At 41.4% G+C, this 12,718-nt stretch overlaps 1 protein-coding gene across 1 annotated transcript in view; it reads left to right on the forward strand.

Moving 5' to 3' along the window:
- Window positions 1-176: 176 nt before the first annotated feature.
- ATP1B3 (ATPase Na+/K+ transporting subunit beta 3) overlaps window positions 177-12,718 on the forward strand; it is a 44,660-nt gene continuing 32,118 nt past the window's right edge. The window contains exon 1 of the mRNA XM_032852389.1: window positions 177-462. Coding sequence (XP_032708280.1) covers window positions 354-462 — 109 coding nt within the window. The 5' untranslated portion in view covers window positions 177-353. The remainder of the gene's footprint in view (window positions 463-12,718) is intronic.

Raw genomic sequence — 12,718 nt, forward strand, 5'->3', positions numbered from 1 at the left:
GGGGGGCGGGGCCGCGCGGGGCGGGGCCGCGGCCCGGGGCGGGGCGTCCTTGCCGAAACGAGTTGCGCCGGGCGGCCGGCGGGAGGCAGTGGCGGCGGCGGCGGCGGCGGCGCGGGCCGAGCGGCTCGCGGATTGGTTGCGGCGGGCGGAGACGTCAGGCTCCCGCGGCCCGAGCGGCCGCCGGGCTCGCGCGGCGCAGTAAGCTCGAGTGCGCACCGCAGCGAGGTGGTGTCTTCGGCCGTCCTGCTGTCCGCTGCCGCCGGGCTGTGCCGCTTGAGCCGGGACGCGCCTCCGCGCTCCTTGCCGCCTCCATCCCCGCGGCCGCCGCTCCCCTCGCCGTCTGCACACACACCATGACGAAGAAAGAGAAGAAGTCCTTCAACCAGAGCCTAGCCGAGTGGAAGCTCTTCATCTACAACCCGACCACCGGAGAGTTTCTGGGGCGCACCGCCAAGAGCTGGGGTGAGCGGGCGGCGGTTGGGCGCCGGGGCCGGCCGCGGTCCGGGGGACGCTGGGCGGGGTCGGGTGGGAAAGGAAAGGCGGGAGATGGCTCCCCGCGCGGGGCCCTTAGAGCGGCCGCAGAGTCCGCCGCCCACAGCGCTTTTCGGCCGGGGCTGCCAGACTCTCGTAAGGGCGGCGACGGAGGAGGGGCCCCGCGGCCCCATTCATTTCTAGTGTGGCGGGCGGGCCGCCGCTGGTTCCCGAGGCGGCAGGGCCCGCAGGCAGCCCCCGCCGGGCGCCGAGCGCACGTGCTGCTCCGGCCTCCCGCCCCCGAGCGGCGCTGGAGGCCAGGGACCCCTGCCCGAAGCCGAGCCCCGAGCGTGCGGGGGCCGAGCGCCCGGGCCTCCCTTTGTACCGAGCGCGCCGTCCGGGAGAGGCCCTGGCAGAGGCTGCCGGTGGCGCCCAGCGGTTCGGGGAAGCCAGACCCTGCCCCACGCCCGGGGAGAGGAAATTTCCATTCTCGCCGCTATCTTGTGACTCGTCCACGCTGCCACCCCGGTCGGAAGAGTGCGAGTGAGTGTTAAGTGGGTGGGTGGCACGAATGTGCCACGGTGAGTTCATTACCCAAGTACTTGGTACACGCAAATGCTCGATTTTGGACAGTGAAAAGACCGTAAAAAGGTTGATTCCTGCCTGATTCCTTTTTAATTACAGACGTTTTCTTCCTAGCAAATAGGCTTCTTTTGGGGAACGTAAATCCCAGGTGGCACAGTTTTTTGTGCCTTCAAAGCGTGTGATGGTTGTCTATGTTTTTTTGTGTATGAGTTCTTTGTTTTAAAACAATATTTAAACCATCCACCAATGTAGTACTGCTTCAGGGTGTCTCTCTCTTTTTTTTCTTCTGAATAAGGACTAGTGCTTTTTTCTTTTTTTATTTTTTTCCTGCCTTCTGAAAAACGTTTTAGTGGGTCTTGACCTCTTTTTTTCTGGGTGAGAATAAATTTCTAGAGTGGGAGAACTATTCGGGCACGACATCTTTAAGAGAAGCATGAAGAAAGTAAATTAGCTATGACTCAGAAAATAAACCGTTGCTACTGACTGAAGTCGGCTCCTCCGGACTGGAAAGTCGGCTTAAAGTCCTATCACAAGCTGAAAGGGGCCTTGGAGGTTTTTTAGCCCAATTCCCAGTTTAGAGATGACAAAAATGAGATCTAAAGAGGTTGTGATTTTGCTTTGTGTGAAATTACATATTCCACAGAGCCAAGAAAAGAACCCAGTTGTCCTTTAGTCCTAGTCCAGCGGTTTTATTATTTTACAGATGCCTTGCCTAACTAACACTTCATGATTTTTATTTAGATAGCTGTCTTTTGGGACCCCACTAATGTGAAGAGGAAATATATCTTGCATCCGGAGTTAAAAGTGGGGGGGGGGGAATGGTGAAGTTATTATTGCTTCTAGAATGTGCTACCTTTTTGCTAAAGGAATTTTTGAGTGGTGGAGAGCCATTAATGTTTGTAGACTATCTTCCTCAGTGCCTTCTCATTTCCAGTAATAAGTACCTTCATTTTTTGTTAGAATGACATTTCTTACTGCAGAGTGCTTCTTGTCTAACCTTTGTATTTATATGATGTTGAGGTTGAGATTTTATTGGGTATATGCCCTTACATAAATAATGTGCACAGTGGTCAAAGGTAGTCAGTCATTATATAAGGGCAGCCACAGTACTACAAGTTGCGATTTATTTTAGAAGGATTAAGGCAAGACCTTTTTTCAAAATTGAAAATAAATGTTAACTCTTAACAAATAGTACATTTCTGAGTTTATTGGAATAGTAGTAAACCAGTGCAAAATGTCATAAATTATCTGCAATCTTATCTCAACATAAGGGCATTTCTCCAATGATATACGTGGGTGTGGTTTGAAGAGGCTGAAGTCCATACTACATTCTCCAAGGCTGTGTGTCCTCATGCGTGGGGAGTCTGCTTGGAAATAGGGGTATCTTGCTCTAATTTTCAGAAAGGCACTGTACAGGCTAGCTGCCTGATCTCATCACTACAAAGATGTCCGCTATTAATATTTTGGTATACATCTGGGCAAGCTTCAAAGGGTGTTATGTTATTTTTTTTTAAAGAAAAGAAATCATTCAATAAGTGTTGCTTTATAATTTTTTTTTTAAACTTATTTTAGAGAGAGAGCTGGGGGGAGGGGCAGAGGGAGAGAATCTTTCAAGCAGACACCCCTCCCCCCACCCAATAAAGAAGGAGCCTGTACCTGGGGCTCGACCCAAGACCCTTGGGATTTTGACCTGAGCCAAAACCAAGAGACGGTGGCCCAATTGACTGAGCCACCCAGGGACCCCTTATTATTTTGAGTATATTGTGGGCATCTTACCATTTTTAAAAAAATTATTTTTTTATTTGACAGAGATCACAAGTGGGCAGGGAGGCAGGCAGGGAGGCAGGCAGCGGGAGAGGTTGAGAAGTAGGCTCCCTGCTGAGCAGAGAGCCCAATGCGGGGCTCGATCCCAGGACCTGAGTTGAAGGCAGAGGCTTTAACCCACTGAGCCACCCAGGCGCCCACATATATCATTGGAGAAATGCCCTTATGTTGAGATAAGATTGCAGATAATTTATGACATTTTGCACTGGTTTACTACTATTCCAATAAACTCAGAAATGTAGTACTATTTGTTAAGAGTTAACATTTATTTTCAATTTTGAAAAAAGGTCTTGTTTTAATCTTACCATTTTAATAAAGATCTATATCATCATTTTAATGGCTAATGTTTTATTATATGGTTCCATGTACTACGTGATTTTTAAAAACAAACATGTTTATTAATATTTGTAGTTTATGTATTCGTGGGAGATATCCAGGGAAAGATGAGTATCTCCTGATTTTTTTGTTTACCAGTAATTTATTGTATATACTGGTCTCTCCTCCCAGTCTCTTCAGTCTTGAGCATACATTATTACAAATTTATTTCTTGAGATAGGTTTCTACTAGTGGAATTTCAAGGTTGTATATGGTATGTGTAACCTTTACATTTGGAAATGTGTTTTTTGTTTGTTTTTAGAAACTGATTTGCAATTTTTTTCCTAGTTGCTTTTAAATTTAAATGTGGGGGTGGGGGGATTACCTTTTTTTTTTTTGTTTTTTGACCTTGGTAAAATTGCTGTATCTGCTGGTGTGTAGAAAAAAGCCTTCTCTACCCTAAGGATTTTATAAAGGATATAAAAGACTTTATAAGGATATATTAAAAGCATATATTTTTTATGGGGGAGAGGGGCAGAGGGAGCGAGAAAATCTAAGCAAGCTTCATGCCCAGTGCAGAGCCTGATACAGGGCTCGATCCCACCACCCTGAGATCATGACCAGAGCCAAAATCAACAGTTGGACGTTTAACTGACAGTCACCCAGAGGCCCTTAAAACCACACATTTAAGAAGTAGTTTTGGCATTTACACTTGGGATAAATTAAAATACTGCAGGTTACACCACATTGCCTTATTTGCAATGGCTATGTAAAATATTTGAATTTTTAAGATTTTATTTTTTTAAGCAATCTCTATACCCAGCTGGACACTCAAACCCACGACCCTGGAATCATGAGTTACATGCATGCTGTACTTACCAAGCTGGCTGGGCATCCCTGTGTAAAAGATTTTGAGTAGCTTCTTGAATGTTGGGCAGTTTCAAAATCATTACATACATATCACCTCATTTGATCTTCACAACAACCTTCTAAAATAAAGCACACTGTGGGTGATCAAAGTGTACCTAGAGTTGGTTTCTTAGGCTGAACAGTAAGGATACATCAGGAGTAAGTAATTGTCATGTATGAAAACACAGGACAAAGAAAATTTAGCATCTTGTGATTTATGTTGCAAATATTAAACCTAAATGCATTATATATAATTATACCTAAATGCATTATATATAATTAGAGTGAAAGATAGCTTAGAGATCCTCTACTGTTACTTATACTGTAATGGACCATGTGTTGCAGTTAACATTTTTAAGAATAATAGAGTAGTAAAAATACCATTTTATCCTACCTAATAAGTTTATTCTAAGGAAACATATTCTGTGAAGCTTTTCTGTATTTTGTATATACAGATAACCCTGGTGTAAAATGTGTTTCTTATTGTGGCTCACAGTCAAAAACTTGAAAGCCACTAATCTAGCCCTGTGCCCTCATTTCATAGGTGAGAAAATTGAACTCATAGGTCTGATTTGTCAAAGTTTACTCCGGAGTAGATCCTTGGCCTTTAGACTACCTCCAAGGCCAGACCATTTTTGGTTTTTTTGTTTGTTTGTTTTTGTTTTTAAGATTTTATTTATTTATTTATTTGACAGAGAGATTCCAAGTAGGCAGAGAGAGGGGGAAGCAGACTCCCTGTTGAGCAGAGAGCCCTATGTGGGCCTCAGTCCCAGGACCCTGAGATCATGACCTGAGCTGAAGGCAGAAGCTTAACCACTGAGCCACCCAGGCACCCCTGTTTTGTTTTTTTTAACTGCTACAACTTAATGTCATTTAATGACGTCTGTTGTGGGCTTCTTCGGAGTTCATTATCTTAAGGCTATCTGTCAGTAGATGCTTTATGTTCATACTAACTTAAAACTTGAGTTGCTGATCTCTAAGCATAGTCAGGATTCTGGACCAAATTAATTAACGCCTACATTTTGTTCATATGCCTTTTCTTTTATAGATCCATGAAGTGCCATTTTCTCAGTCACCTGCTCCCATTCTGGGTCATGCCTCAGTAAATGCTCTGCCTTGGAGATCACACTCCATCCCATCTTGGGTGTTTGACTGTAGGGGAGAAGGCAAGTGTGTTTATTTTCCCAGTATCACATAGTTTTGTAAGATGTTGTTCTTTGTCCTGTGGAGTGTGACATATTAAAAAGAAACTTTACAAAAATGTGCGCTGTTGGGAAAGTAACAGGACTTGCCTTACCCTGTGTGCAGGCTAAAAATGAAGGTCAGTGGTGGGTGTGGCAGCGGCAGCAGCAGAGGCATACTGAGCCATCACCCAGCAGGAGACAGCACTTCCTGGACTGGTAGTAGAAGGGAGGGGACGGGGTAAGTTTGTGTGTTATATTCTAGATGTTGTAATTACGGTAGTTTGTGTTTTACTGTTGTTAAGTAGCAACCTTTCTCTGCCCCCAAATTAATTAGATTTTTTTTAATTGACTTTCCAGTTCATATCTATAGAATTAAATTAGTTGTAGTAAAAGAAGTTTAAAAACCCGCCTGTCTTTAGTAGTAATATTTCCATGTAGTTGTCATGTTTGATTAAAGACTAGTCATTTAACACTGATTGTATAATGGAAGGGAGAAAAACTAACCCTAAAAAATAAGTCATCGGTAATCTTTAACCACTTAAATAACCCATATTAACATTTTAATAGTTTATTTCCTTTTTGTAAATAGATTTTTTAAATGTATAAATAAAAATTTAAAATACAGAGTTAGATACCTAGTTTTACCACTTAACATTTAGGGGGAATAGTTTTTATTCCTTTGCCACCTCAGAGGTTGATGATGTGTTGGGAGTAACCTTGGTGCCCTCTCCATCACATCTGTGGGTACCGTCCACGTACCCTGCTAGAATTATTATCTCTATGTTGAGATTCCCAAATCTACATCTGTAGTTGGTCTGGCTTTTTTATGTTAATACAACCAATCACCTGACAGAGAGCTTCAATTAAATGTTTTCATAGGACTGTGAAGTGCTTCAACACCTCTTCATGTAAATCTCTATTACCCTCAGGGGCTCCTTAGCATGGCACACACACACTTCATAATCTCACTGACTTGTTTCTCTCTTGCCATCTCTTTCTACCATTCTCTGGCCCTTCTGGTCCTCTTTCTTAGCTTTTGAGTGTTCTCTTTCCTTCTCCTTGGCCTGGGTACTCAGGCTTTGGTAGCCTGATCTCTGGTAAACGTCTTTGAGCCCCTCTTTGCTTTAAGACTGTGTCAAGTGCTCCTGTGTATCCCATAATAGTTTTTTTTCTGTTACAGCATTTATGATTTTTTTTGTAGTAGTGTTTTTGTCCATTTACTAGAATATAAGTTTCTTATTCACTCAATTTTGATTCCCTAACACTGAACCTGTTGCTTGGCACTTAGTAGGAAGGTAATAAGAATAGGTTGAATGAATGAGCGCTGTTATGAAATATTCCCATGTAGTTAGTCTTTTTGCAGTCTTTTTTTTTTTTTTTTTTTAATTTTATTTATTTATTTGACAGCATAAGCAGTGGGGAGCGGCAGGCAGAGGGAGAGGGAGAGAGAAGCAGGCTCCCTGCTAAGCAAGGAGCCCAGTGTGGAACTCGCTCTCAGGACCCTGGTATCATGACCTGGGCTGAAGGTAGACACTTAACTGAATGAACCACCCAGGCACCCCATTTTTGCAACTTTTAAAAAAATGTTCTTTGGTGGTATTGATATAGTATATAGTTCCCCAGTGTTTGGGCATCCTACCCCCCTTTTTTAATACCACAGTGAGTTTTCATAGAAGTTCAGGGTTGAGATGAAGCTTCCACTTAACTTTGTCTTTGGAGATTCAGCTGAGTTTGTGGCATGCCTGAGTGGTGCATCTGATTAAGGTAACAGGAATGTGGTTATTATCGAGGTCTGCTTTCTGCCTTATTGCTCTCTTCAGCTTCTTATACTGCTGTTATGAGACCTGCATGAAGGTTGTTTTTTGTTTGTTTGTTTGTTTTTAAGTTCTCTCAGATTTAGTGGGCATTTATGTAACCATGTTCTCTGCCCTGCAAGGTGCTTTACTAATTATTTCTGAAAAAAATTATTTAACTTAGCAGCCTCTCACATATCTGTTTTAACTTAGTAACTGAGTTGTTTATAGACTGCCTCTTATTTGTGACTTCTGCTTAGTATTATGTTAATGCCTTAGTAAGGTATGACTTTGGGACTGACCCATGTCCAAGGCATAAGGTACTTTTCTTTGGCAGGTTCTGACCTGTAATTAGTGGCCTTTTATGTACCCTTAACACCATCACTCCCCACCCAGTACCTCTCTAATCATTTCTGATTCCTTCCTGTCTGTTTTTCCTTGTCTCATTTCCTAAATGTATATTTCCCAGCTGCTGTCTTTCCTTGTTTTCTCCTCATCTTCTTCCCTGGCAATCTCATAAAACAATTGCAAAGATCACTCACACATTTTACTTGGTTAACATGTCTCTGATTTAGTTGCTTCCTGTATATCTCAGAAACCTGAGAGGGAGAGCCTTAGATATTTTGACTATCTCTTTTACTATACTACCTTCTATATCATCTGGCAAATAGCTTTTTTCCCCTTCCTCTACTGAAGTTCTTGTGAGTTGCTCCTATATTTACAGTTTTTGAAAATAGGAATCACTGTGTTTTTCTTCATTTGGGCTCTAAACCTGGCCAGATCATGCCAGTTCTACATCTGTAATGTCTCTTAAATCTGATCTACACCCTCATTGTCACTACTAAGATTAATCAGGAATTAACTTCCTCTGCCCTACTCCTGCCCCCCCCCACCATATCTTATGAAAACCCACATTCAGAGGGAAATCAGGGTGTTCACTTTTCATAGCTTCATAATACTAACCACCTGTTTGAAATTTCATGGTTCTTAACACTCCCTCTCAACCCTGGCCCCACTGTGTCAGGATCTGGTAGTGCCTTTCCTCATAAATTCTCTGATTAAAAACTTAAAGCACCAGATGAGCTTTTGTGACTTTTCCATGGTTGTTCCAATTTCAGATAGACAGTTGCTTTCCAATTTTTATCTGCTATTAAAAAAAAAGTTGTAGTGTTGTTGACTTTGGGGAAGGTGAGCTCTTAAATCCTGAGGTATCCCCCAGAAAGATCCAAGGAGTCCATTGGAGTCATTGTGACTTAAACCAGTGTAACTTCATTGCTATCAGGTTATTTTTAAAGCTACAGCTTTGATTGTGCTACTTCCCGTTCCCCAAAATTGTGTTTGGATCCCCACTGCTTTCAGAAGGTTTAAATAATTTCCAAACATCCCGGCATTCCAGGCTTATTACATATTGGCTTAGAACTAAGTTTCCAACCTTATAACCTGTCGTTGCCCACCTTATTCCAGCATACCACTTGTCATAGGGCATCTAGAATTCTCTGTTCATTCCCTCCCCCGTACCCTTCTTCTCTGCATCATAAATTCTTCCCTACTTCAGAGACCTTTGAGTGTCCGCTATCGCAAGCATTTTTCTGATATATGCCTAGGTGAAAATAACACCACATTTGTCTTGTATAACACCTAAAACTTTGTATCCTGGATTATGGCCGCTTATATGCATTGCTCCTACTAACTAGGTGTTCTCACAAATCAGAATTTACATTTGCATATCCCCCTAACATCTAACACATAGTAAGAGCACTTTTTTTTGTTCTGATTTTGGATGCACAAATTGTTATTTACTTGTGATTCACCTATTTCTTGGGCTAAAGGTGAGAGTATTATACATTAGTTAGTATAGCTGCACACAGAAAGTCTTAATTTGTATGTAAAGGTATAATTCCCCTTACCTTACCATGATTCTGCCCCACTAAACGAATTCATTTTAAAGTTTCCAGATGGGGCACCGTAGTAAAAGTGAGCCTGTGGGCATATATGTATGTGTTTTTACTTCATGAATCGTAGAAGTATACCAATATCCTGAGATGACCAGACAAGGATTCAGAATATAGACCTCATTTCTAGTTCCATACATCAACTAAGCTTAGATAACTCATTTAAAATCTCTTGGTTTTAGTTTCTTCTGTAGGAGAAAAGCGGCAGAAGATAAGTTTCTAAATGTAACTTTGAAATGAAAAAAAAAGTATATAAATACTTTAATAGAGGAGCAGGCAGCAAGCTTTTTCTTTTAAGGGACCAAATAATACTTAAGGCTTTTCCAGCCATTTGGTGTCTGTTGCAGCTACTCAGCTCAGCTATTGTGGCTTGAAAATGGCAATAGACCATTTGTAAATGAATGGACCTAGCTAGGTTTCAAGACTTTATTTACAACAACAGGCAGTACTGTGGTTTGCTGACCTCTTTAGAAGTTGGTGTCAGTGTAGGCTGACTCAAGAAATCTGAACTGGTCTTAGATGAGATGTCGACTCTTGGCTTGTTCTTTTCAAATAATGAAAGTAACACTGTTGTTTGAATTTTTATAGTACAGATGTGAATATTCAGTAAGTCCATTGTCCTCTTCAGCTTCTTTCCTGGGTAATATTGTTAACACTAATGATTTTTAAAATGTTTATCCACTTGGGATAAAGGTGTGGCCGTTTTTTATAAAAGTAAATGTATATCTACTCCATGACCCAGCAGTTCTCCTCCTAGGTGTTTACCCAAGAGAAATGAAAACGTATATTCATAAAAATACACAAGAATGTTTCATAGTAGCTTCAACTGGAAACAGCCCAGGTGTCCATCAGCAGGAGAATAGGTAAACAAACTTGTGTGTCCAAACAGCAGAATACTACTCAACAGTAAAAAATAATGAACTATGGATACGCAGAACAGGGATGAATTTCACAATTAGGCAAAGCAGGAAAGAAGCTTTACCTAAGAGAATACATACAATATGACTTCATTTATATAAATTCTAAAGCAAGCAACACTTAATCAGTGATGGGAAAAGGCCCAGAATGTTGTTTCCTTTAAGGCAGTGGTCATGGGGATTGGGAAGGGGCACCAGAGAACTTGGTAGCGTCATGTAATATTATGTCTCTTGCTGGGGGCTTAGATCATATAGGATACATTTATCAAAGCCTTTTTTTTTTAAAAAGTTTTAAAATTTTAGTTAACATACTGTGTAATATTTCAGGTGTACAGTACAGTGATTCAGCACTTCCATACAACACCAGTGCTCATCACAAGTGCCCTCCTTAATCCCCATCACCTGTTTTACTGATTCCCCCACCCACCTCCTGCAGGTAACCATCAGTTTGTTCCTTGTAGTTTAGTATGTCTTTCTCTTTATTCCCTTTGCTTCTTTTGTTTTGTTTCTTTAATTCCACATATGAGTAAGATGATATGGTATGTAGTCTTTGACTTACTTCACTTAGCGTAATACTCTCTTCCTCTACCCATGTCGTTGCAAATAGCAAGTTTTCATTCTTTTTTATGGCTGAGTAACATGCACGTGTGTGTGTCTGTCTGTCTGTCTGTGTGTGTGTATCCTGTACATACCACATCTTCTTTATCCACTCAGCGATTGATGGACACTTGGACTGTTTCCATGATTTGGCTATTGTGGATAAACATAAGAGTTCATGTATCCCTTCGAATTAGTATTTTTGTATTCTTCGAGTAAATACCTAGTAGTGTGATTGCTGGATTATAGGGTAGTTCTTTTTTTTTTTTTAAGATTTTTTAAAATAATTTTTTAAATTTTTTAATAAACATATCATGTGTTATTAGCCCCAGGGGTACAGGTCTGTGAATCACCAGGTTTACACACTTCACAGCACTCACCATAGCACATACCCTCCCCAATGTCCATAACCCCACCACCCTCTCCCTAGCCCCCTGCCCCTGGCAACCCTCAGTTTGTTTTGTGAGATTAACAAGTCTCTTTTGGTTTGTCTCCCTCCCAATCCCATCTTGTTTCATTTATTCTTTTCCTACTCCCCAAGCCCCCCACGTTGCATCTCCACTTCCTCATATCAGGAAGATAATATGATAGTTGCCTTTCTCTGATTGACTTATTTCGCTAAGCATAATACCCTCTAGTTCTATCCACGTTGTTGCAAATGGCAAGGTTTCATTTCTTTTGATGGCTGCATAGTATTCCATTGTGTATATATGTACCACATCTTCTTTATCCATTCATCTGTTGATGGACATCTAGGTTCTTTCCATACTTTGGCTATTGTGGACATTGCTGCTATAAACATTCAGGTGCACGTGGCCCTTCAGACCACTATGTTTGTATCTTTAGGGTAAATACTCAGTAGTGCAATTGCTGGGTCGTAGGGTATCTCTATTTTCAACTTTTTGAGGAACCTCCATGCTGTTTTCCAGAGTGGTTGCACCAGTTTGCATTCCCACCAACAGTGTAGGAGGGCTCCCCTTTCCCCGAATCCTCACCAGCACCTGTCATTTCCTGACTTGTTAATTTTAGCCATTCTGACTGGTGTGAGGTGGTATCTCAGTGTGGTTTTGATTTGTATTTCCCTGATGCCGAGTAATGTTGAGCACTTTTTCATGTGTCTGTTGGCCATCTGGATGTCTTCTTTGCAGAAATGTCTGTTCATGTCCTCTGCCTATTTCTTGATTGGATCATTTGTTCTTTGGGTGTTGAGTTTGATAAACTCTTTATAGATTTTGGATACTAGCCATTTATCTGATATGTCGTTTGCAAATATCTTCTCCCATTCTGTCAGTTGTCTTTTGGTTTTGTTAACTGTTTCCTTTGCTGTGCAAAAGCTTTTGATCTTGATGAAATCCCAATGGTTCATTTTTGCCTTTGCTTCCCTTGCCTTTGGCGATGTTCCTAGGAAGAAGTTGCTGTGGCTGAGGTCAAAGAGGTTGCTGCCTATGTTCTCCTCAAGGATTTTGATGGATTCCTTTCTCACATTGAGGTCCTTCATCCATTTTGAGTCTATTTTCGTGTGTGGTGTAAGGAAATGGTCCAATTTCATTTTTCTGCATGTGGCTGTCCAATTTTCCCAACACCATTTCTTGAAGAGGCTGTCTTTTCTCCATTGGACATTCTTTCCTGCTTTGTTGAAGATTAGTTGACCATAGAGTTGAGGCTCTATTTCTGGGTTCTCTATTCTGTTCCATTGATCTATGTGTCTGTTTTTGTGCCAGTACCATACTGTCTTGATGATGACAGCTTTGTAATAGAGCTTGAAGCCTGGAATTGTGATGCCACCAACTTTGGCTTTCTTTTTCAATATTCCTCTGGCTATTCGAGGTCTTTTCTGGTTCCATATAAATTTTAGGATTATTTGTTCCATTTCTTTGAAAAAAAATGCATGGTATTTTGTAAGATTTTATTTTTAAGTAATCTCTCTGCCCAGCAACGTGAAGCTTGAGCTCACAACCCTGAGATCAGGAATCACATGCTGTGTATAGACTGAACCAGCCAGGTACCCTGGTAGTTCTATTTTTTTTTTTTTTTTTTTGAGACCCTCCATACTGTTTTCCAGAGTAGCTGCACCAGTTTGCATTCCCCCCAACAGTATAAGAGGTTTTCCCTTTTCCACATCCTTACCAACACCTCTTGTTTTTTATGTTGTTGATTTTAGTCATTCTGAC

Source organism: Lontra canadensis, unplaced genomic scaffold, assembly GCF_010015895.1.
Source record: "Lontra canadensis isolate GAN:19392208 unplaced genomic scaffold, GSC_riverotter_1.0 scaffold6, whole genome shotgun sequence".
Classification (NCBI taxonomy): domain Eukaryota; kingdom Metazoa; phylum Chordata; class Mammalia; order Carnivora; family Mustelidae; genus Lontra; species Lontra canadensis.